The sequence below is a fragment of the Lontra canadensis genome, unplaced genomic scaffold, assembly GCF_010015895.1.
Source record: "Lontra canadensis isolate GAN:19392208 unplaced genomic scaffold, GSC_riverotter_1.0 scaffold4, whole genome shotgun sequence".
Classification (NCBI taxonomy): Eukaryota; Metazoa; Chordata; class Mammalia; order Carnivora; family Mustelidae; genus Lontra; species Lontra canadensis.
In genome coordinates, this window is record NW_022630998.1 from 2562209 (window position 1) to 2588360 (window position 26152).

At 44.5% G+C, this 26152-nt stretch overlaps 1 protein-coding gene across 1 annotated transcript in view; it reads right to left on the reverse strand.

Annotated features, from left to right (window-relative positions):
• The window catches only part of ZNF608 (zinc finger protein 608), a 160667-nt gene extending 149390 nt beyond the window's left edge, over positions 1 to 11277 (reverse strand). Inside the window, exon 1 of the mRNA XM_032844510.1 lies at positions 11236 to 11277. Coding sequence (XP_032700401.1) covers positions 11236 to 11274 — 39 coding nt within the window. The 5' untranslated portion in view covers positions 11275 to 11277. The remainder of the gene's footprint in view (positions 1 to 11235) is intronic.
• Between the last annotated feature and the right edge of the window lie 14875 nt (positions 11278 to 26152).

A 26152-nucleotide genomic window follows, 5' to 3' on the forward strand; every position in this document is an offset into this window, starting at 1 on the left:
AATTCCTTCCCTAGTCTGTGCTCAATTTCTACTCTCTCCTGGGGACAGTCGCATTTTTCTCTGTGTCTAAAATAACCACATATAAGTTAATGACCCCAAATCAGTGTAACCAGTTCTACCATCACTCATCAGTACCATATATCATGTCCAACATCCTAACAGAAATCATCATTATAACGGCCCTAGGATCTCAGGTGCCTTGGCGAATTGCATTCGTCATCTGCATTGGCTACCCAGCTAGACCCTGTGGCATCACTTTACCGTCCTTTTCTCCCATCAGCTACTCTTTGGCTTCCCTCCGGAACTCACATCTGGTTCCATAATATATTCCATGACCACATTGAAGCTGCAATCACTTTTCTGAATGACTGTATTCTCCATCTCTTTGAAGACGGTGATTCCAGTTTCTTACCAACTTACCCGTCATCCAACCTGCCCTCATCCCACATTATAAGTTTCCGATACAATATGATTATTCACATTTTCCTCCTTAAAATTCTTCATAGATTTCTCCTTGCTTTTAGACTCAAGTACACGGTCAGAGACTTTTGTAATCTGGCCGTAACTTACTGTACCATCTCATGGTCTGCTGTTCCCTTCAGTTACAAGAGCTCTCTGTTCCGAGCATCCAATCCCTGCCTAGGTCTTCATGCCTATTACTCTGCCTGGAGTCCTTTGCTCACCTTTCTTCACCTGTACAGCTAACTTCAGTCAAGTCTTTGCAGACTTCCCACCACTATTAATCATCCCCTCCTCTGTCCCCCCACAAAACTGTTCAGACCGTGCACATCTGGTCCCGGTCTTCCTGGGTGTATGACGTGCTTCTTGGAGGAGGCAGGGGAGGGAGGAATGGATCTCATTCATCTTTGCACGGACAGTTCCTGGCCGGTGCCTGGTGGTTAGCATTGACTAAAAAAATGTTTACTGAATGAGTCTTCATTTTGAATCCCCAGCAAGACTTAACTTTGACCTATAAACTGCCCAAAATAGGAAAAAGGAAACCTACAAGTTCATAGTGGTTGTGGTTACCAAATGCTCTGAAAAACAGGCAAGCTGTAAAGACAAGCTCTACTTACAGCACAGTCAGCCCATTTTGCTACACTCGCTTCTCTGTCTTTTAAGAAATGTCTAATTTGAGATCCCTTTCCCGTGCTCCCCTTCCAAGGTTTAATGTACGTGATTAATCTTGACTTGCCTTAACACCGCTAGGAATGTGGCATTGACCTCAGCTGAACACCAGCAAAGTGATTAATGTTACATGAACTGGACGAGATTTTTTTTTTTTTTTTCCACTCTAGATCCTGAATAAACACATTCATGCAAGATTCGGTTGCAGACCTTTGCTCAATAGAAAATGTACCGTGATTTCAAAGGGTAATGTTTCAGATGCAATAAACAACGTTAAAGGAAACATGGCTCTTGTTAAAGAAAATGCTGTTTCAGGCTAAAGTCCCAGGGATCATAAAAGATATATGATGCACTAAACAAAATGAACCACAGGCAGGCAGGTCCGCCGGTGACTAACCACTGATTGAATTTTCCAACACTCTTGGACTTTCTGAGAGATCAACTATTCACAAAAGGTCCATGTTAAATATAAGGCTGTCATTTCCTTTTTATGTTTCTAGTGAGGTCCAAGAACAGTAGACAGTCGCCCCCCCCCCAACGTCCCTGTTTCTTTCTTTTTTTTAATCCCCCTATTGGTTGTTTGTGTTTTTGAATTTTTTATGATGTGGGAAGACTGGCAAACACTTGCTATGATTGTCAAATGCCTTAAATCAAGAAGAGAAAATGCAATAAAACACAGTTTCCATGGTAACACATTGTAACCTAGTACCTCTGAATTATGAGCCAGCTTACATCTGTGATCCTTACTTGTTGACAGGCATAAATGGAGCCTAAAAGCATTAATTTTAGAGATAAAACTGGAATGTGGAGCTAAGTTATAATAATGTTTAAATATTTCCAAGGTAGTGGGAGCAAATCAACACCGGTTAAGTCACTATTTAAATAATGTTAATAAACTAAACATAAACACTTAAAAAACATTTACAAGCCTTTCTCTAAAGATGGTATAACACATTTGTATGAACTCTTGAGGCTGCCCAAGTGGTAACTGACATGTTTTCGGGGTGGGGGGTGGTTTAAGAGAAATCCAACGTCAGCAATCCAATGGTCTGATAGATAGACTTCCTGATGAAGAAACGTTTTCAATATGGAAATGACTGAAAAATCTTGGTAGCCTAGTTCCCAACACTAGCTTCGGACAGACAGACACAATGTTTCTGAATGTTCCTCTGGAGATGCAATTTCCTTTTCTTTTTTTGATTATTAGAAGGACCTAACATGAAACATGAACTATCACATTAGAATGTTTTCATATACGCCTTTTGACACATTCACTCCCCTGCTCCCATGAAAAGCATTCACACTTCCGTCAGACATTTTAAGGCCTAAAAAAAGTGGGTGGGGGGATTGATTGTTTTCTGTATATGGCTGCCACCCTCTGGCTTCAGTAGTTACCCATTAACCAATACGATCAACAATCAGACGACAATTTTTTTTCCAGGCTATTTGTAATACACCTAAATAGACCTTTAGGACAATCAAGACTGATATGATACGATGTGATTTACTGTGATATGGTAATAAAGAAAGGGCCTTTTTCCTCCACATTGAGACTTTATGTAAGTCTGTTTCATTTCCCTGGTAACTCCCGAGTTCAGCCCTGCTAACATTTATAGGGATGGAGGGAGAAGCAAGGAAAAGACAGAAAGGTCTTCTTCCTCAAGGTTTGACATTTATCGCTTTGAATTTCCGGGCACTAGAGTGGCCATTTTACCTGTTACCCCTTCCGGACAATGGGTATTAGACCCAGTGGCCTGAGAACGCTTCCTGAGATGGGCGGGTAGAGGGAGCTTAGGACAGTATTTGGTGCATGGTAAGCCCTGTGTAAGCCCTAGGGTCACCAAGGTCGCATTCACACTACCCCCTGGGGCCTAGCTTTGCGCTTCCCACCTGTTAAACTCAGTAAGCCGCCTCGTTCAGCAGGGTCTCACGAGAGTTTACTCTAACATTTATGCTAGAATACACAGTAATTTCAGGCAGTTTGACCACACTGCTGTAATTCATTGGCTCTGAACCTCTTTTAAGATTCACTGGTATGACAGCTCAGAGAGTTATGCAGGAAAGCTATGGCCCAGTGTCGCTAATTTGTAGGATTAAACCCTCGGGAACACCACGGGGTTGCTGAACCCGTGTAACCCAGGCTGTGTTTAACCTATTGACCTGGGAAGGGTGTGGATTTAAGAATCCCTCGTACTTTCAGGCAGCCGTTCAGGAACAGACCACAGCTACTTCTATATTCCCAGCCTAGCTTTTTTTTTTTCTTCCCCCAGCCTAGCTTTTAAAGAATATAACCATTTTAAGAAGGAAGAAAGCAATTTGCTTCCGTTGTAATTGCTCTAGACCCAGGGTTCTGTCAACCCAAGCATTTAGTTTGTCCAAAAAACCGAAGATGTGGCCTCACACGTAGCCAGCTTGCACAGCTATACGACACTGCATTTTTTTAAACCTTAATTATTTTTTGTTCATCTTCCCCCATGCATACCCCCAAAGGTATCCATCTTTTTAGTCTGATCTCTATTTTTTTTAAAAGATTTAATTTTTTTAATTTGACACAGAGAGAGAGAGAGAGAGAGTTGGAGAAGCAGAAGGAGAAGCAGACTCTCCTCCAAGCAGGGAGACTGATGCGGGGCTTGATACCAGGACCCTGGGATCATGACTTGAGCCAAAAGCAGATGCTTAACCGACTGAGCCACCCATGCGCCCCTGATCTCTATTAAAAAAAAAAAAAAAATCTTAGCCAGGGTCTTTGTCCTGTAGACACCGAAAATAAAGGCTGTCATATGACATCCCACTCTCTTTTCACAGTACCCTAAAATCAGAGAAAGTGCCAAAGCACCACCTGACATCTGCGTCTATGCAAAGCCATCAGTAAATGTCCCGTCGCTGGTTTAAAGGAAGGAACTTCCCAGTTTAGGGTAAGTGTCTCCCTCTTTCTCTAGTTAACTCTTCTACCTATGTGCTGAGTCGGTTTCCTATTTTCTCTCCTTTGTACCCTGGTTCTATTCACTATTCCCACTTCTCTATTTTTTTTAGGAGGTTTCTCTTTTCTGAATCTTCTCATGGTCTCGTGTCCTCCAAACCCATTCTTCCTCCGGAGTCCCTACCTCAGTAAAGCGCCTCCATTCCACTCAGAAATCTAGGGGTTATTGTCTTGGGCGCATTCTCTCCCAACACCGTCCCTAGTGCCTGCAGCCAGTCCATCTTTGGCAATTTCTCCTCCCTTCCCGGTCTCTCTGTCTCCTCTGTCGCTGCCCTAGTTTGGGCTCAGTGGGATGAGAGTTCGTGGTTGAAAAATGGCCAGTGTAGTTGTTGAAAATGGTGGCTCCGCGCTGCTTTTGTCCGTGTGTTAGTCTTCATTTAGGATCTGTTTTGATAGTTTTGGGGAAATGAATACATTTTGAATGTGGGGCTGGGGGTGCCCGGCTGGCTCGGTGGGTGGAGCTTGCAACCCTTGGCGTCAGGGTCATGAGTTCAAGCCCCACATTGGGCATAGAGATTACTTAAAAATAAAATCTTAATTAAAAAAAAAAAAAAAAAGAATGTGGTGCTGGAGGGTGGTGAGGGATTCCTTCATTACCACATTCCCAGTTTCTGGGTTACTACTTATACTCTCACCTTTGGAGAAACAGCCCTGGAAAAATCTCTCCCTTTATAGGAACCACGTTTCCTTTCTAACAGTTGTTCAGTGGATACCCAAGTCCCATTAAAGAAACACTATTTTCTTTATGACACCGTGATTATGTCATTGTTTCCTTGGCTTTCTGCGGGGGGAGGGAGGGTGGTGACAAGCCCCGGGGTGTCATTATTCAGCCTGGTAGATTTCGATACCAAACAAGCTTGACCACAGTGGGCTGGCAAAGAGAAGTGTTAGTAGCCAACTCAGTGACAGTGTTTCTGGGTGACCTAGAGCCGACCGACTTCAAATTGGCATGTTGTTGCTTACTCTAGAGCTCTCCTCTAGAAGGAGATTTCCCAGAACGGGCACCTGGGTGGCTCAGTCAGTTAAGCGACCAGCTCTCGATTTTGGCTCAGGTTATGATCTCAGGTTCGTGAGATCAAGCCCCTCGTCAGACTCCGTGCTCAGCATGGGGTCTGTTCCAGATTCTCTCTACCTCTCCCTATGCCTTTCCCCTTGCTTGCTTGCTCTCTTTCTCTCTCTAAAATAAATAAAATCTTAAAGAAAATTTTTTTTTCCCCAGGTAAACCAAAGCAAAATAGTCCTTCTTCATTGTGGATGACTATACTCTTTTCATTTTTTTAAAAAAAGATTTTATTTATTTATATGTCAGAGAGAGAGCGAGCGCACACACACAAACACGGGGAATGGCAGGCAGAGGGAGAAGCAGACTCCCCGCTGAGCAGGTAACCCCATGGTGAACTTCATCCTAGGACCAACCCACTGAGCCACCCAGATGTCCCTGCACCCTTTTCATTTACGTCAGAATGTATGTACTTGGTTTCTGTATTATCCCTATCAGCAAGGTGCTGATCCTCACGCTGTTTTTTTTTTTTTTCTAATAGGACATCACTTTTCTCTTCCAGAAGTTTCTGGAAGCTTGCAGTAAAGGGAAATAAAAGTCAGGCTCGTTGGCTAATTTGCAAGCCCGAGAGATACCAGGAGTCCTGCAAACTCTCCACTCTGTCTCTCAGCTCCAGGGCTCAGGGTTTGTTGGCTTCTTGCCTTTGATGTATCCTAGGCAATACTGTGCTGTCCACTGAGGACCGGAGGGAGATCCCTGTGTAGGGATTTGACCATGTTCAAAAGAAAACCATGGGCCCCAAGCAGCATTACTTGGGTCCAGGCCCCGAGTCAGTACACCGAGACTTAATACCTAACTGAGCTGTGGTTTCAATCCCCAGGAATGTGACCTTTAGCCAGCCAACATGGGAGTTTCCTGGCCCGCGCTGGGAAATTTATTAATAGACCCCTCCCATTCCTCTTAGGAGGGCAAGCTCGCCTAAAACAATGGGTTCTTTGCTACTCATTTCCTTTTTTCCCACTCCCTCTCTACCTTTGGAAACCTTTTCTTTGAGGCAGCTCTTCGCAGCTCCCCTCTGCTCGCTAGACGAGATGCTGCTCGAGTCACGAATTGATTAATGAAGCCAATTAGATCTTCAGGATTGACCCGGTGGAATTTTTGTTACTTAACTCCTAAAGACAGCACAGGCTAGAGCATCAGTTACCTCTGCTCCTTCAATTCAGCCGATATTTCTATTTATGTTCCTCTGATGGCTCCCCTACCAGCAACAGATACCCCGTTAACTCTAATCATTAAGGGAAGCATTTCTGTGAATCACAGCTTTTTAACTGTCTGCGGAATTTTTTTTTTTTTTTAAGGACAAGGCCTCTGCATTGTTGATTATTTCCACACCTCTTCAAAAACAGCTGATGCTTATTGACTGATGGTTGAATTAGATTGCCTCCAATTTATTAACCGACAAATACATACAAATAGCCAGAATAGGGTGGCCAGTCAGTCTTTCTTTGGGGCACCTGGGTGGCTCAGTTGTTAAGCATCTGCCTTCTGCTCAGGCCATGATCCCAGGGGTCTTGGGATCGAGACCCGTGTTGAGCTCCCTGCTCTGCCGGCAGCCTGCTTCTCCCTCTCCCACTCCCTCTGCTTGTGTTCCCTCTCTCGCTGTCTCTCTCTCTCTGTCAAATAAATAAAATCTTAAAAAAAAAAAAAATCTATGTAGCTCAATGTGCAACGTCCTAACCCAGCTTTGGAAAATGGCTCCACCATCACCGCGGGGTTGGGGGAGAGGGGGAGAGACAGTTGAAATTCAGATCCATCCAGATTAGGTGAGAAAGGAAGGGCTGCTTTGCTTTCTTGTCCTTGGGCTGCCTCCTTTCATCATTAGTAATTCTATCCCTCTCTTATCTGATCATGCCAGGACACATTATCTCACTAGCAAATGAATACACTGTGGAAAAACTCCCCCAATGCAAATGAACAGGAAAAACGTGCTGATACTGAAATTAAAGGAGCTCCCCCCCCCCACTGCCTGTGGATGGAGAAGTTATGGATATTCTGAATTAATTCCACCTCTACTTATTCAAACTTTGTCAAGATAAACCTTTTATCTCATTGTTCTAAGGCTACAGAGAGGAGATCATTTACATGACAGTAATTATGTTGCTATATTTAGTAGCATGCGCTTGGCCCATTTCTGGTAACTTCCCTTTATATAAAACATTGAATGGGCTTTTCAAAACTCCAAAGGTATGTGTAAGATACTATTTAAAACATGACAGCTAGAAAGCAGAGCAATTTGGGGAGATTTTTGTACACCTCATAGCTTTTGGGGAAGATCAAAAGCAGAATAATAGCTCTAAAGTTCCTTTTTAAACAATGTGTACTATTAGAAGGAAGCTTCTGTAAGTTTTATTGGCTTTCTCTTCTCCCCACAAGCAAGCGATCATTCTCATTTTTTAGATGTTGTGTCGCGCTACCAGAAGCTTTTTTTCTTTCCTTTCCTTTCCTTTTTTTTTAATCTGACATTGATTTATTTTTCTTCATCCCTTAGGTTAAAACGATGAAGAAAAGGAAACTATTCCTTTGGTCCAAACAATTTATTTGAAACTATGACTTCAGAGAGGCCCAGGTAGTTCTTCCATTTGTTTCAAGTTGTTGGCTGGCTTTACCCTTTCTGACTTGTCTAAACACAGTGATTCCACTGCCCACTGAGAGCTGGATAGCCTGCTGCACTGTGTCATTTAGAGAAACCACGGGGCTGTCCCCAGTGTTCCTGAAGGATTTAGTCGAGATAACAGTGCCTCACCTTTTGACTTGACCCGTTTAAGTTGTGAGGGTTACCAGTTTCCTCAAATTTTGCTTCAAGAATTGCTCCCGATTGTTCTCTTGGAAGCATATGAAGCTTTATTAAACAGAAGGTCTAGAGGGGCACCTGGGTGGCTCATTGGGTTAAGCCTCTGCTTTCGGCGTGGGTCGTGATCTCAGGGTCCTGGGATCCAGCCTCACATTGGGCTGTCTGCTCAGCGGGGAGCCTGCTTCCCCCTCTCTCTCTGCCTGACTCTCTGCCTACTTGTGATCTCTGTCTGTCAAATAAATAGATAAAATATTAAAAAAAAAAAAAAAGTCTAGAATGCCCTGACCCTCCACCATCTTTCCTTCACCTGAGTTACCGATCTGTGGTGATTTCTCCTCTTCTTCCTAGAGCTACCACTACGTTCTCCATGTTTCATTTTTTATTGGCTTTTCCCAGGTCATTTTTGTTGCTAAGCTAAGCCTGAATTGGCAACCTCACCAATTTCCCTTTCAGAACTATCTCCTTTATGTTACTGTGTTCTTAAAAATAGATTAAAATAGGGGCACCTGGGTGGCTCAGTTGGTTAAGAAACTGCCTTTGGCTCAGGTCATGATCCTGGTATCACAGGATGGAGTCCTGCATTCGGCTCCCTGCCTAGTGGGGCGTGTGTGTCTCCCTCTCACCCTCCCCCTTCTCATGCTCTCTCTTTCTCATTTTTCTCTCTCAAATAAATAAATTAAATCTTAAAAAAAATACATTAAAATGGAAAAATTCATTGAGGCTTTCAATTGATGATTTTCGGAATTTTTAATTTTTGGTGTGGGAGAGAACTGTAGAAAAGAGGGGGAAAAACCCAAAGTATAAAAAGGCAGGAGAGCATTTCACGTATTTTATTTTTTAAAAGATTTATTTATTTGGGGGAGACAGAGAGGGAGTGTAAGTGGGGTGAGGGACAGAGGGAGAAGCAGACTCTCTGCTGAGTGGGGAGCCCAGGGTGGGGCACGATTCCAGGACATGAGCCCCATGAGCTGATGTCTGAGCTCAGCTGACCTGAGCTCAAGGCAGCCGCATAATGAGTGAGCCACCGAGCACCCACATTTCATGTATTTTAATGGAATTAGAATATATGCTCTCTGGTAAGTTTGTCCAAGAGACGATCACGCTACGTGGCCAGGGGAGGTGGGCAGTGTGCAAAGCAGCAGAGCTCTGGAAATAAAGCGGCCTTCTACTCCTACTCCTCATGGGCGTGCGTCTGAAATGGGGTTTTTATGAACATCGTGGCCCCACAGCTCTTTCGGGAGCCATCTCTGGCACGCCTCTGCACCAGCTGATTCCTCTTATTCCCTATTTCCATTCTTTTATTCCTCCCTCTTTTTCTTTTCTTATTTTTTCCTTTTTTTTTTTAATTATTATTATTTTTTCACTTTCCTGTGCCTTCAGTGTGCACATGGGTCCTTAGCCCTTGGTGAACTCAACTCGTAACCGTGTCATGACTCTTAAACCACATCAAGAAAAGTCACAAAAGGCCCCTCAAGGGATCAGAAAGAAATACGGCACCTATAAATACTACACACAACTGAGTTTCTAGGACTCCTCTAATCATAACTTCAGCCTCAAAAAACGGCGGGAGAGGCCCTCTAATTGTTCAGAGGTTTTATGAGAATCCCCAGGGCAGGCTGGAGGTGGGGATTCTGTTTTTGAAAGACTCTCAGGTGACTCCTGTTCACACCGAGGTCCCCACTGAGATCCTCCCCCAGGTACTCTGGGAAGAATCAGAAATCACAATGAAATACCATACTCCCCACGACTAATTCCACTGTAGGAAAAAAACTGGCTTCAGTGGGAAGCTACACGTTGTCTGCGTTCAGCACACCGTTCCTGTTACTCGATGCCCGCTTCTCACCGTCTTGGAGCTGTTTCACAACTTCTTATGTTTTAGGTAACTGATAGGCAGATGTTTTCCTGTCTGGTAGAGGTTCAGTGGATTTCCCTTCACTCCCCTGGGGGGGGAGGGGACAGTTTTGCCCCTATTTGCATACTCATTTCAATATTCCTGGTCTGTAAGTGTGTCTTTTCAGATTCTCTTCAACGGGTTAAAACATCTGTTGGGTCCCTCTTTGATTAATGAATAGAATGCCACCTTTACCATGTATTTTTTTATATCTGCAGAGCGTCATGATTGTGCCCTTCTTTGAAAAGGTTTTGAAACCGTTCTCCGGGCACCTGCCTGGCTCAGTCGGTGAAGCAACCGACTCTTAGTCCCAGCTCAGGTCTTGTCTCAGGGTCCTGAGTTCAAGCCCTGCACTGGGCTCCATGCTGGCCATGGAACCTACTTGAAAAAATAAAAACAAAAACAAAAGCAGCTCATTCTCCCCAGCACTCCGGTCCTGTTATCTCATTCCTCGTTCTTTGCTTACTTCTGAGGCTTCTCTCTGTTTATAGGAAGGGTGGTCAGGATTACTGAATTCAGCATCTGATGGACACATATTTTTCATGGGCATGGGCCACGATATTTAGAGTTGGGATGACCCCGAAAATCTGGGACGTACGGCTGCTCAACAATACTTCCCAAGGAATGGTACAGCTGGAGAAGGTCTTAGGTTCATCTAGTCCCCTCCGTTACAGGAAGTAAGCCCACCGAAGCCGGGAACCACGGAGACTTTTTTCAAGATTGCACAGATTCCAAATAGTATCAGAATGGAATTTGAACCCCAGTGTGGCTAATTCCAGACTCCCATGCCTTTATTACTACAGTAAACCTACTCTTCCTCAAGTGGGAATGAAAATACAACCCTGAAAATTACTGTAAGATTTCAGTGAAAGTCGACACCTAAAGGCGCCATACCACTGTGCCTCACCCATAGGGACCCTCCATGAGTGAAATCCAGTGACAAAGCAAATGGTGCCTCTTCTGTGTCTTACTGGTCAACCGGTCTCCTTAGCTCCTACAGACACTTCTCCTGTCACTTATTTTCCAACAGTGCTTAGGGACATAATAAACACTCAATAAAATGCCATCCAATAGAGGGGACTGTGGTAGAACTAAGAGATACATGAAGGTCCCTGATTTGGAACAAAGGCTCCTTTAACTGTCGAACCCGAAGAAGACACCAGGTTGTTCTTCATCATGAGTTGCGCTCCAATCCACCCGTGAACCGTAAATTCTAAAATAATCCAACCAGGTCTGTAGTGAATAATCTATAATCTCGAGCAACGGTTCCAACTCAATATCCCCGACCTACTTTTTTCTAGAACGTCGCTTTACTTTCCTATTCGCACAGGGACCCTATTATCATCTACCCTGGCCACCTCTAGGAAATGAGGAGCTGCACTTACTTCGGTGACGGCTTCCTTCCTCAGCAGAACTTCCCACATGGATCCTCAGTCCCCCCCACCCCGCCAAGACGACGCGGGGCAACACGAGCAAAGGCTTTTTCTAAGGCACAGATGCCCCAGAGCTCTTTAGACTGCGAGCTAACAATATTTTTATATACTCTGTTTCCACCCCCCCACCCCCCAGCTGTTTCCTTTGCTGCCTGAGCTGTTTGGCCACGTCTGTACTGCGGCTGAGGAAGCCTTTTCTGGCAGGTTGCCCGGGGAGCAGCTCTTCTGCAGACTCCGCCTCTCTCCAGGAGTTGCCTGCCTTCAGGATAATGGGCAGCATTGAAAGCTGCAAGGCGTTTGGTCGACAAGGTCAGAGTGCCTTTCATTCCTGCAATAATCAACCAGTGTAGCTCTTCCTCAGACCTGGGGAGAGAGAAGATAGAGGTCAAAAGAGCAATTACATTTCACATTGACTCCAGAAAAGGCTTGGATCACAAGACTGAAAAGAAAAACGGATTCTAGCCTCATTCTTATCCATTCCCTTTCTGGTCATCTTTGTTATTAACGCTGGCCCGAAACCATAACAAGTTTTAGCTTGATGACGTGAAAAAAGCATTTTCTGCCTGCCGATGAGATCTTTCTTCGGAGACATTTAGCACTGTCAGCATATTGCAAAGAATGCAAATGAGCGGCAGGATCTATAACCAGAGACAGTAAGCAAAGGCCATTAATTATGCTTTTAAAAAATGTTAACCCTAGCAGACTGTATAACAAGCAATTGTGCTAATTTCAATCTGTAATCAGTCCCTACATTAGCATAACTTTATTTATTTAGCATTAAGGCAACAATTGAGAGAATACAATTTAGTTGGAAATGTCAGTAATTTTCCAGTGCCAGATTGTTGTGACAAAACTACCTCTGTTTGACCTTCCAGCTGCCAGGACTCATTACTTTAATTGCATTAATTGTACTGACCATCCCGGTGCTTAGTGTAGCGGCTGTTACTCTAACCACTGAGCAGATCAACCTGGCTGGATTCTCAGGGAAATTCAGGGCTGTTTCCTTCTAAATCTCCTTTGATTCTTCTATCTCGGGAACCCAGACGATCCACAGGTTATGCATGCTGGCACTGAGATCAAGAATTTTGAGGAAAACCCTTGGAAGAAAAAAAAAATCTGTGTTTCCTAACGGGTCCTTAATGGCTCATTGCAGACTCGATTATAAAGGAACCCTCCAGTTTCCTAATGACTGAGATGTGTTTAAAAAATGCTTGTGGCGGTTTGATAGTAAGCTAACAAGGCTTCGTTTCCCATTTTGGAATGAAGGCTCTTTTTAAAAGTCCGTGGTCTTTGTTTTCACCCTGTTGAGTGAATACATCGTTTCTCCTGGGATTTGATGCGACCCAAGCTGAAATACACAGCTAGGTCCGAGTTCAAGACCTCAGGTCTTCTCAATCTAAAAAAACATATTTTTTTTCTTGATGAGGAAAGCTCCACAGCACATTAAATAAATAATTTGCTACAAGGAACACCTCTGTTAGTTGAAATGAAGAACTCTTGAAATACCCATTCTTATAGATTAAACTGTGGCATCAGAAAGTCAGAAGGCCTGCGTGTCATCCATTCATAACCCCAACCAAAGCAGGTATCAGCTCCTCGTTTCTTCCAGGTGATCATCTAATCTCTGGTTAAACACTTCAGGCTATTTTTTTCGGAGAACTCCGATTACTCCGTTCAACAACGTGGATTGCTGAAACATTCTCTATATAATGATACAAATTTATTTGCCGCGTTACAGCTTTGATTCACTAGGAAATAATATGTAGGGAATGACTGCTACATTCCAGGTACTGTTGTAGATCCTTGACAAGCACTGATTCCCTTCACACTCCCAACAGTGCTTTGCCGTATGTGTTATGATTGCTCCTGTCGTTGTTAAACATACGAGGGAATGCAATTCATGGCAGAGCCTGGATTCGAATCCAGATGTTTGGGTCTGGAGCCCCTGACCCTGGACTCTAGGACTGTCTCAGAATTAGATCAAAATCTTTCTCCATAGTGGAAGAGTCCACAGAATGGATAAAGCAGCTCTCCTGCTGTGTCCATGACCGTGACCGTGGCTAGCTGTCTCTGGCTCCTCATGTGACACAGTTTCCAACCGGCAATGATTCTCCTGAAAGTGAGGCACCCAGATCCCAATAAAGACTTAACACTCACACAGCTAAGTTTGACTTCTCTGCAAGTTCTTAGCCCATATGTCATGTCCTGCGGGAAGTTTTCTTGATCCCTGGTCTACCTTAGGAAGCCTTATGGTAAGCTCTGGTGGGATGCAAGGCTTTCTTTATTAGCATGAACTCCCTGCCGTTCAACAATTAAGGAACCCAGATACCCAGCCTTTAATAGGGAAGGGAGACGTGGTGGGCTTCAATTTCAACCGTTTTACCTTTCATTAGACAATCCCACACAAAGCGTGAAGAAATTGACAAAACTCTGGATTCCTTCAGGTTCACGCTGCATATTCCAGATACGTGGTCTCCTCAGGAACAGGTACGGCCCTGTCAGTTTTCCTTCCCCAGGTTCATCCACGGCTCCTTAGGGCATGCGGAACGGTTGCGTGGCCTCTCAGGTAATAAAGCCTTTGGACCTAGACTTTCCCTTCCTCATTGGCTCCTTCATATCCAGCTATTTTCCTGAACATCACCTGCGACTCTGGCCAACCTGGCTTCTCAGTGGGTCTTACACATACCCCAGCCTTCGGTCTCCACGGCCAGGCTCATGTGGTTGAGCTCTGCCTACATTCTCCACGCTCATGTCTGCTTTCTGCTTCCATAAAAGATCCGTGAAATCCTTTCCTTTTCCATGCTCACCTCAACAGCACCTCCGCATCTTTTCTAGAGCCTTTGCAACGGGTTGTTCCATCAATTCTATCTTCCCAGCCTCTCTCCCCACCTCTGTTCTCTGCCCCTTGCACCTCCTCTTCATCACCTAGAGCCTGGACCCTTGGAGGAGTAACCCAACATCTGGCTGGCCCACCTCCATGGTCCTGGGCACACTGCTGTATTCCCCTCTGGAAACCCATTCGGGGCTCGCCGCCCACGTTTACCCCTGCCTGTTCTCATTCCTCAGGCACATCTGCCAGGCATCTTTACATTTGTAGTCTGCAGTCATCCTTCTGGCGGAGAAGATAGAGCAAAGAAAGAGCTGAATAATTCCATTTGTTCTTTGTCTTGTTGACCAATGTCACAAAAGCAACAATGTGACTAACACTTCCTTGTTCTTCTTGCTCCTTACATATTGGTCAAAGTCATTTTTTTTTTAATCATTCTTTTATTTCCCAGCCAAATTGAGATTTTTTTTTTTTTACTTTATTCTTTATGATACCATTCTTCCAGGTGTGTGCGGTTACATTGCTTTTGTTCTTGGCTACAAGTTCTTTGATCTTTCAAGCAGGCTTTCTAAAATCGGAGCTCAAAGGAGAGTTCTCTAAGCAACCATATTGATTTCTTTAGTTTCTCTCCCATATTTGGCTAATTTTTATTATACAGATAGAATTTCATTTCCTATTCTTTCTGGACCTATCTATACCTCTTGAAAACCCTCTGGCTGTGAGACCAAACCTATATATGTATTTTTAAACTTTTTGAAATCTGCTTTTCCATAGTCTTCAATGCATGTCAGATACTGACTGGTATTCCTGTTTTTTGCTCATTTGAATTCCAAAATGATATCATTACCTCCTGAGTTTTTCAGCATGTTGTTCTTTTTTATTTATTTCTTTTTTATTTTATTTTTTTTAAAGATTTTATTTATTTATTTGACAGACAGAGATCACAAGTAGGCAGAGAGGCAGGCAGAGAGGAGGAAGCAGGCTCCCTGCTGAGCGGAGAGCCCGATGTGGGGCTCGATCCCAGGACCCTGGGATCATGACCTGAGCCGAAGGCAGAGGCTTTAACCCACTGAGCTACCCAGGCACCCCTCTTTTTTATTTTTTTAAGTAAGTTCCACACCCAGCATAGAGCTCAACGTGGGACTTGAACTCACGACCACGAGATCAAGAACTGAGCCCAGGTCAAGTGTTGGACGCTTAACTGACTGAGCCACCCAGGTACCCTGGCACTTTTTTGTTCTAAACCTACCCTTTCTTGAAGATCAGAATCAAGTTTAGAGAACTGTGCCTTCCACATCTAAGCTGACAATCTACGTCTCTTTATCTGCTGGGTTGAGGACCTCTGTTCTTAGAGAAGAGAGGGGCTCTAGACCCCCAAATTGCCTAATACAATGGGTGTCCTACCAAGCTTTGGCTCTTGTGCACTGGCACTGGCTATGAATGCTGATGGAGCAGGAGTGGTGGCAGCCTTGGGAGAGGTACCCAGCCTTCGTTACTGGAGGGAAGGTTACCAGGTCAACAGCTTGCCAAAGGCATTGACTGCCATTGCCTTTTGCCTGGAAAGGTTCCTATGCAGGTACGGAGTGGAGGGGTAATGTAGAGGAGGTAAGGGAACTACCATGGGAGAAATGGAAAATGAAGAAGCACAGAGGGGTTGGGGGGTGGTTAGTAAAATCCACTGAGATGTTCTTGTGTACCAGGCACCGTGGGAGGCAATGCTATGTGCCAATTGCTTATTCCTCCCCAGGCCATGTTAACACATGTGGCAACAGTGCATTAGCTAAGTTGCTTGACTTCTCTAAACCACAGAGCCAGGGAACACAGAAGCCAAGAATTAAACTTAACGTTGACGATGAGAAGTTAATGAAACAACACCAAACCAGGGACTCGTATTTCATTACAATGTGGCCATCTCAGTTATACACACTACAAGAATAATGACCTTACAAGGACGCATACATACAAGTCAAGGCCTAGTACAACCAACTTCAAGAGACTACCTATTCCATTGCACATTATTAATAATTTTCACGTACGCCACTAGAATTTTGTTGTATCTTCTTTCTTTTTTTTTTTTTAAGATTTTTATTTATTTATTTGACAGACAGAGATCACAAGTAGGCAGAGAGGCAGGCAGAGAGAGAGGAAGGGAAGCAGGCTCCCTGCTGAGCAGAGAACCTGATGTAGGGCTCAATCCCAGGACCCTGGGATCATGACCCGAGCTGAAGGCAGAGGCTTTAACCCACTGAGCCACCCAGGCACCCCTATTGTATCTTATTTCTGACACGTGTAACTGTTATTTCAATTTTCGCCAGACAGCCATTTTCTATTTGTTTGGTTCAGTTTTGTTTAAGTTTAAAATTCTATCGGTGACATTCCTTGGTGAAATGAAGAGAAAATGAAGCAACACCACAGCGATAGGTCACATAATTTGTGACCCTAAAAGGAACTAGTCTTCTTGGTACATTACTGTCAGCTAAACATATAAATGTTCTTTGAAAAGTCTGCTTCTAGATGTTAATGGAGGTATTGATTTTCACCTCTGTCTTTTTTTTTTTTTTCTTTATAACATCTATTTACCATGCTACCTCCTCATCTCCATTCTGAACTCTGCTCTCTTGAGTGTCAGCGTCAGAGGCAAGTGCCAAAGTCAAGGTGACTAAGCAGGTGTCAAGCCAGTTGCTGAGACAGAGAGAAGACTTAACTAATGGCACTGGTCTTCCAAGTCAATGGACCCTGTCTCTCCTAATTTCATTATCAATTCACCACAGGAACCTGACAGAGTCAGTATGTTAAGTCAAATTCAAAGGCTCAAAAATGAGAAGAGGAAAAAAAAATCCAATTTCAGAGTCGGGTAAAAACATCATAATTCAGAGAAAATCTTTATTATTGATTTATAGCTGCACACTCTTATCCAAAGATTTCCTCTTTAAATTCAGAATGCTAATGATTCCCATCCTGAAATTAATCCAAAAGCTGCACACGTTTTAAAAAGGCACTAATTGTTGTACTTCAACCAGGAAGTGCCAGTGCCTCGTCTGCTCCTTTCAGTGACTGTGTGATGACGCGCCCCGGCCTTCTTGAGAATCACAAGCTTCCTTGGGAGGCTTTCTTGTGTGTGCCAAGAGGCCATAAATTTGAGATGGAATATCCTGTTTGTTGAGGCTCCTGTGCATGAGACCAATTGCTCTCTGATAAACAGATCTGTTTGGGACAAAAGTTCCTGCCTAAGTAGTCTGGAGACTTCATTGTTCTGGCGGCAGAGGAGACACCGTCCTCAAGTACAGATAAGTCAGGCAGCCTGGGGTCTTTGCAAGGCACCACGTCACTTCCAGAGGAAGCCCAAGACAGCCAGCAGAGCTCCACTGACTGAACACAGACTGGAAGCCAGGAAAAGGGAAACAGTTATTTGTGGGAAATAGGGGGAAGCGATATTAAGAGGAAATGGACACAGGCAGATAGAGTCACGCATGCGGCTACTGAATATTTGTATTTGCCCTATGCAATTGTATGTATTTTTGTAAGCTGTGTTAAATTATTTTGAAAAGAATGTGGGGTTAAGTTACTTTATTAGGGAAAAAAACAAAACACAACAACAGAGATTCAGGAACTTTCTTAATGTTCCTTAAAAGACAAAGGAAAGAGCAGCCTACATTTCTAGTTAATCATCCGCCTGTGTTTGGCAAATCAATTGAATTAAAATATTGACTCGAGTCCTTGGCAGTTACCTCAGAATTAGCCTTTAAGTTACTTTTACAATTTTGATTGGTATGTGCATTGAAGAGACTGATTGATCGATTGATTGATTCAGTTTTTGGTTTTTTTTTTTGAGACAGAGAGTGAGCACCCATGTGAGTGGGAGTGGGGTGAGGGGCAGAGGAAGCGGGAGAGAGAATCTCAAGCAGACTCCCGGCTGAGCACAGAGCCCAACATGGGGCTCAGTCTGTGCCCCATGACTGTGAGATCATAACGTAAGCTGAAATCAAGAGTCGGACGCTTAACTGACAGAGTCACCCAGGCACCCCACGTTAAAGAGATTTCAATGTTAAAACACATGCTTCCACAGGCTCCTGTTCATGGCCCTATTAAGGCACCTTTCTGTCTGTATTGTAATTAGTCATTCCTATCTTGTCTTTCCCACCAAACTGAATTCCTGGTGGGATCACAATGTCCTCAGTACCCACAAGCATCCCTAAAAGACAAGACACACAATTGACTCTATCTGGAATTACTTTTTTTTTTTTAATGAGAATCCCTTTTTTTTTTTAATGATTTTTATTTATTTATTTGACAGAGAGAGATCACAAGTAGGCCGAGAAGCAGGCAGAGAGAGGGGAAGGGAAGCAGGCTCCCTGCTGAGCAGAGAGCCCGATGTGGGACTCGATCCCAGGACCCTGAGATCATGACCTGAGCGGAAGGCAGCGGCTTAACCCACTGAGCCACCCAGGCACCCTGGAATTACTATTTTTGTTTTAAGATTTTATTTATTTGTTTGGCAGAGATCACAAGTAGGCAGAGAGGCAGGCAGAGAGAGAAGGGGAAGCCGCTTGCTGCTGAGCAGAGAGCCCGATGCGGGACTCGATCTCGTGACCCTGGGATCATGACCTGAGCTGAAGGCAGAGGCTTTAACCCACTGAGCCACCCAGGCGCCCCTGGAATTACTATTAAATAATACAGTATAACTAATTTGCAGGAGAGTTACAAGGATTAAATAGAGCAATATAAAATTTCAACATATATCTGAATCACCATAGAAATTCAACATGTTAATTCTCTGCTCCCTCCTTGGAATTAAAGGAAAAAAAAATTCTTTAATGTTTAAAGTTGTGTAGAATACTCAACAACAACTTTCATTTAATAAAAAATAAGTATTTTGCAGAACCTGATCTGTTCTTAATAATGATTGTACGTGGGGACACCTGGGTGGCTTAGTCGATTAAGCAGCTGCCTTATGCTCAGGTAACGATCCTAGCATCCTGGGGTTGAGTCCCGCATCAGGCTTCTTGCTCAGCGGGGAGTCTGCTTCTCCCTCTGTCGGCTACTCCCCCTGCTTGTGCTCTCTCTCTCTCTCTCTCTCTGACAAATAAATAATTAAAATCTTAAAAAAAAAAAAAGAATTGTATCTGGCGTATTTAGACATTCAAGGCCTAGGTGGATGGATAGGAACAGAAAAAAAAATATGAAACAGAAAATTTGGCTTCCTTGTTGTCAGTAATTCATGGGGAAAGTAGCCTTAGGAAAATGGTGGTCTCCTTTCTTCTACCTTCTCTTATCAGTTCCTAGAACTAATCTGGATCTTTTGTCCTTTGTGGGTGAACATCTAGGCCCTAGGCACAGACTAGCTTTAAGGGAGCTGTGGAAATTCAGCACCAATGGTTTCAATCAATGTTTCCCCAGACCCACTCACTCACTCTACTGCATTCACTTCACCGTAGATGGTATGCCTAGAGATCTGCCAGGCAATTTACATGCAGGTTAAAAAATACCGGCGTACAGCACCGGTGAGAGAGAGTGCTTGCTCTTTCCACAAGTGGTCTGGCCCATTCTTGTGAAAATGACCATTTGGAGATACTGAATTTCCTCTGTGGGTGTTTTCCATTGGACCATAACTACCCACAGAAGAGGAACAAAGTATGTCCCTTTCCAAAAACAGTGTCTACCATTTTAATGACTTCTAAATACATCTTTGTCCACCGAACTTCTGATCTCTTTCAATTGCCAGTGAGAAGGACTTTAAAATATCCAGTTAGTGATTCCTGCTTTTTTGGATTGTTCAAAGAAGAGCAGTGCCTCAGATCAAGTTAGAAGAGACTCTGGAAAGAACTCACAATGAGATCACCTCCCTCTGGTCTCTGTGTGGCACTGAGACACACGTGTCCGTGGGCCAGTGGGAACAGCACGGAGCTGATTCTGCCTACAAGCGATTCCTCTGCTTACTCTTTCAAAAGTAGCTGGACAGGTTTCCATGGAACTTCCCTTTTCTCTGCTTGCCAACAAAGCCCTCTGGTCATCTACATTTTTTTCATTTCAAGAAATGGGCTGTATTTGACATTTTGTGGTCTATGCAGAAACCAGAAAAGAAATGAGTCCAAGAATTTGAGTCAGGCATGAGCACTGACCGAACAAAGCCATACCCTCCCCTGTGTCTCCAGGGAAGAAAAAAAAGAAGAGTTCTAAATGTTTTTGGCCTCTAGAGTATCCAAGGCAAAGCCTGGATATAGATGAAAAAATGAATATAGATTAATAGTTTTCAGCTCTGGATACACGTTATAAACACTGGAGACAGGGTACCTGGGTGGATAAGCCAGTTAAACATTTGCCTTTGGCTCAGGTCATGATCCTGGGGTCCTCAGTCAAGTCCCGCATTGGGCTCGCATCGGGCTCCCTGCTCAGCGGGGAGCCTCCTTCTCCTTCTGCCTGCCTCTCCCCCTGCTTGGGCTCTCTTTGTCAAATACATAAACAAAATCTTTTTTTTTTTAAACCCACAAAACAAAACACTGGAGACATTAAAAAAACAAAAAAGGTAAGAGAAGGCTAGGAAGAAGAAGAAAATAATGTACACATGACCCCCCACCCAAAAAAAGCTGACACCATGTAAAAAAAATTTACAGTGCAATAATGTTCTGTCCTATCCTGGCCTTCAGTTTCCCAGGCTCCAATTCCCTCTCATCTAGGATCAGAAAATATGTAGACGTCCAGCCATCATCTCATAGCTACTGAATCTGTATCTTTGGCAGGTGATCCCAAGGGATCCTACTGCTCAGTGAGGCTAAGAACCCCTGATCTGTATGAGGGGACCGAACTCCCAGGACCCCAAGACTACATGACGCAGGGACTTAGGGACGGAGCATAGAGGACGTAGAAGAATTGGAAATACCTTACTGTATGCACTTGTGAGGAAGGGGGGGAGGTTTGTACTATGTTTTTAAGAGTCAGTATAATATAGTTAAAATGAAACAACACAACCATAAAGCAAATGTACTACCTGGTACTTAAGAAAAATGTCGAGATCTGACTTCGCCAGTAATTCCATGTGACATTGTCACCTTCCTCCCCAGCCCCAGGTCCAGTAGGAAAAACTGACCCTCAGAGATTTGTAAATTTTACTTCTCAACTCTTTTGTAGTATAAAAGGCTGGTGGCCTATCCTGGACCCCTCTATACTTTCTTCTTCCCAGTAAATTCCAGGTTTAGTCAAGTATTTGAGCTGCCTGACACAATCCAAATTCTTCAAGGGAAGTTGACCACCCCCCTGCCCCCCACCCCCGAGCACAGTGGAGAGCCCCACTGGAAGAGGGACAAGTCCTTCCCTCTTCAGAAATGAGTATGTGACCCCAATCCAGTTAATATAAAGGGAAGACAGATTTTCTGGGAGGTGTGTCAACTGGGAAAAGCCTGGTTCCCTCTCCCACTAAATGGGACCATGCACACAGCTACGGCTGGGCTGTGGCCGCCCTGTGGTTCATGCGCAGGGAGCCTGGGCGCTGAGCACACGCAAGTATCTTGCTCAGAAGACTAAAATAACTGTGCCCATACGCTCAAGCCCTCACTGCATCTGGACTTCCTGAGACAGGAACCAGTAAATCCACTGTTTCCACAATATTAAGCTGAGTTCTCTTGTCACCTGGATCTGATGTCTTCCCATGCCGTCCAGCTTCTCGAAGGCTGGATCTCTCCCTGGAGGCTCCAAGTTGCTCCCTCCTCTCCGGGCGTGCTCCCCTTGAGGGAGGGGCATGGGTTTTATCTTTTTTTCTGTCTCCTTCAGCTCTGTGGCCCCCAGACAACGGAGTGGCTACTGACTTGTCATTTGTATCATTTCTTCTCTGCTGACTATTGCCCATCACAAATTAGTGTTGGGGAACATGGAAGGATATATATATACACACATATATATATGTATATATAGACACACATACACATGTATGACTCATTCTTGTTCACAGTAAGGGGATGCTTTACCCAGCGACAAGGGCAGAGGGAGCTTACATTCAGATGACCCCCCCCAACTTCGGAAATCTAGGGGGTGCCTGTAAGAGATATTACCAATGTCCTCTCTACCTTTTACTAAGAAAAGGACCATCTGAATCTTAATGTTAAGTGAATAAGAAAAAGAATGTTTGTTTGTTTAAAGATTTATTTATTTATTTGTTTGTCAGAGAGAGAGAGAGAGAGACCGCTAGACACAAGCAGGGAGAGTGGGAGAGGGAGAAGCAGGCTTCCCATAGAGCAGGGAACCCGATGCAGGGCTCAGTCCCAAGATGCTGGGATCATGACCTAAGGCAAAGGCAGATGCCTGAGCCACCCAGGCACCCCTGTTTGTTTTTTAAGATTTTATTTATTTTTTTGAGGGAGAGACAGATATCATTAGCAGGGGGTTGGGGCAGAAGGAGAAGCAGGCTCCCCGCTGAGCAGGGAGCCCTATGAGGAACTGAATCCCAGGACCCTGAGATCATGACCTGAGCCGAAGACAGACGCTTAACCGACTGAGCCACCCAGGCGCCCAAGAAAAAGATTGGTTTATATGGAAGTGAAAGTTCTTTGTCCTTTATCTTGGGGAAGTGATTTTATAGGAACTCAGGGAAGAAGGGGAAAGAAGGAAGGAAATCTTTTTTTTTTTTTTTTTTTAACTCATCTTATGTCCCAGGGTGCTTTCATATGTAACTTCAGTCACATCTTATGACAGGCCTGCGAGGTAGGGTATTTTTATCTCCAGTTTACATGTGGGTCAAGTGAGGCTTACAGAAGTAATTCTCAGGACCACTTAAAGTGAATGTCAAAGCCAGATTCACACCAAGGGCAGCAGGACTCCAAAGCCATATATTTCCTGTACCTTAAATACTTTTATCCTTTTATCTAACCCCCTGGAAAGGTTCTGGGACTTCTGCAATCCCCTCAGACGGTCTCTGTATTGAGCGAGTAGCCGGCATCATGTGGCAGCCTTTTGGGGTCTTGATGTTTGGTCACCGGTCTCTGGGTAGTGGGTGCTCTTTGTCAGGCCCCCTCAGAATCCAGCAGGACGTCGGGCTGCTCCTCTCCCAGGTGACTGCGGTAAACTCAAGGTCACTGAATAAATGGCTGATAATGAGGTCGTGCTCCTGTCACAGATTCCCTGACTTGATTCCTCTACAACACTTGCACGGTTGGGTCTTGTCTGTGGTCACCGCATGGGAAATTATAGCCTGGCTATAGTCACCAACCTGGTCTTGTAGATGACTGCGGTTTATTGAATTATTCACAAATAGCTACTACCCTGTGTCTAGGCTGCACATTTTCTGCCATCTCTGAAGTAGTCGGTCCCAGCTCTTGGCGAAAACTGCCACGGTGCCCAGAGCCGCCACATTCCAAGTGTTCTCTGACAGGTCAGGGTTCAAGGTTGAGGAATCACCTTGAGCAGAATGGGGTTGCTCCTCTTCCAGGGGGATCCCTATCGTGACGTGAGAGCAGTGTAAGGAAACGGACGGAGAATGGATGGAGGAAGATCGGGACAGGCTGAACGGATACAACTGCTGATATGATTGTTACCAATTCTGTCCACAGGGACGTGGCTCTGGTTGAGTGATGTCAATATCAACTACAAAACTATAGCCATGAAACTATAACGAGACTCAGACACTTTGAGTCACGTTCCCTGCCATCACATACAGTTGCTACACAAAGACTCAAACCTGGTCGGCACTAGACCCTCCACATGTATTATCTCATGTAACCTCTACTTCGTTCTCAGGAGGTGGGTGCTGTCCTCTCATAGTTCTTCTGGAGGCCCCAGGGCCAAACTCAAGGTGTCGGCAGGTGTCATGCTCCCTTCAGAGGCTCGTAGGGAGGATCCTTCCCTGCCTCTTCCCGCTTCTGGTGGCTCCTGGTGTTCCTTGGCTGGTGACAGCATCTCTCCAGCCTCCCCCTCCATCTGCTTCCGTGTGTGTCTGTGTCCCTGGAAGGACACTCACTGCAGTTAGGAACCACCTCCCCCCCATCCAGTACAATCTCATCAGGATCCTCACCCTAATTCTAGCTGCAAAAAACGTATTTCCAAGTAAGACTGTATCCTGAGGTTCTGGATGGACGTGGGTTTCTGAGGGATGCGGCTCAAGCCATCAGAGCAGGTCCAGAAATGGTGTGCTTAAGATCACATGACTCTGGGGGTCACATGACTCTGGGGGCTAAAGATCTAACTACAAACTACATTTTTTTGATAGTAAGTCTTGTTTATAAGAACTTCAGAGACCAGGCTCGGGGGTTCCCAAAGCTCAGTGGCGGGCTTTGCATGGGGCCCTTGGGCTTGTAAGAGCAGGTAGAAAGGAAAGCTAGGACAAGACTGGATGACAAGGTGGCTCTGCCTGAGGTCACACACCTAATAGATGCAGTCATGTAGAAATGCTAAGAGCCATGTGAGCATTTTTGGTGGAACAGCTAGAGCAGAGCCATGTCTTAAAAAGCTCTGGCAGGAAGGGTTAATGCATTAAGAGCATGTCACGTGGGACGCCAGAGGGTAGGAAGATGGAATGAATGACAAAGATGACAATGACGAGATACTGTGATGACAGCTTAATGATGGGACAATGTAAGAGAGAGGCTCCCAGGGGTTTACAGGCTTAGGAAATACATATAAGAGCAGGAGATTTTAAGTGGGTTAATGAAAACGACATTCTTGGGCATTTAGAGGGAGCAAAATATCAATAACAATTAGAAAAGTACTTTTTAGGCTGTGCTTCCTTCGTTGAGATACGTCTCTAAGACTGGTCAAAGTTTTGGTCATGACCTGATCAGTATTACACCCAGATGACACAGACCTTCGTGGAAAATTCCGGCCATTCTGTTGGAAGTTTTCTGTCTTCTTTCCAAGTATTCCCCAAATCCCGGGAAGAAAAGGCATGGTTCAAATCTTAGGAGGTGAAGGGATCAAGGAAAGGTCTAGAATGGGTGAAAGGGAGGGCATCCCACCAATCTAGCTAATGAAAAGGAAGGACTAGAAATCTGATAACATGAAAATCAGATTTACAATGGCGAATTAAGTCTAAAATTCAAAAGCAGGCTTTAGACTTCTTAGGAAACATGTTTGTCTTTGACTTCCTTATAAACTTCCTTCTGCCTGAGAAGTCACAGCACTGTCACTACACACTGGGAAAGCCCTACGTTGGGGACCCCCATTGCTAAGCAAGTTAGTGAAATCTAAGAAAAGGAATGTGCTGTGGTGTCGTGACAATCAGAAAAAGAAGAGAACTCCTTGTTGAAGGTTTGCAACCCATCAAATTAGGTTCACCATCTTCCTTAGCTAGATTCCTTAGGTAATCTGGTAACCTACCTAAGAAGTCCCAAGGAAGTCCCAGATTGTACATGTAAGCCATAAGGACATTTTCTCCAAAAGCCCTTTAGAGACCTCAGAACCGTCCGTCTTTCTTTAATACGCTTCTTTCGAGAGAGGAGTGTAAGGGCGTTGGGCACATGTCTGCTTGCCTGGCGAAAAGGGAAAATGTGTTCTTTCTCAAGACTGTGTGTCACTGCAGCTATGGAGAGAGTGACTATCGAGGACAGGTCTCTAAGCAGCAAAGTGAATGAGAATTTATTTTGTCCCTTCTGCATTTTGCATTACAGCCCAGACGTTGGCCGGAGACTTGAGTCTTGAGACATTCTTTGTGTTTTGAGAACGGTGCTGAATTGTTTCCCTTGCAACAGATTTAACAACTGAAAAATGGAGGTTTTTGTTTTTGTTTTTGTTTCTCATTTTCAGACATAATCTTGGCAGAATGTTTAAAAGAAAGATAAACAAGGTGTCAGCAACGCTGACAAAAGAACCCTAGCACAGAGAGGCAGGGGGAAGCAGGGAACAGAACGGATGGATCCTGTCATCCAGACGGTGGCCCCTGCCGGAGTGGCCGGTCCCCGATGCTGAGTTCTGTCCTCTGGGGTGATTGATGCTGTCCTCCTTCCCAATCGCCCCCGACAAGGTAGAAGTGCAGAGGAAGCTCCCCTCCTCTTCTTCTCTGCCCCATGGGGTAAGTCATAAAGTCCTCGGTACCTGAGTCCTGTACTTGCAGAGAGGTTGAGA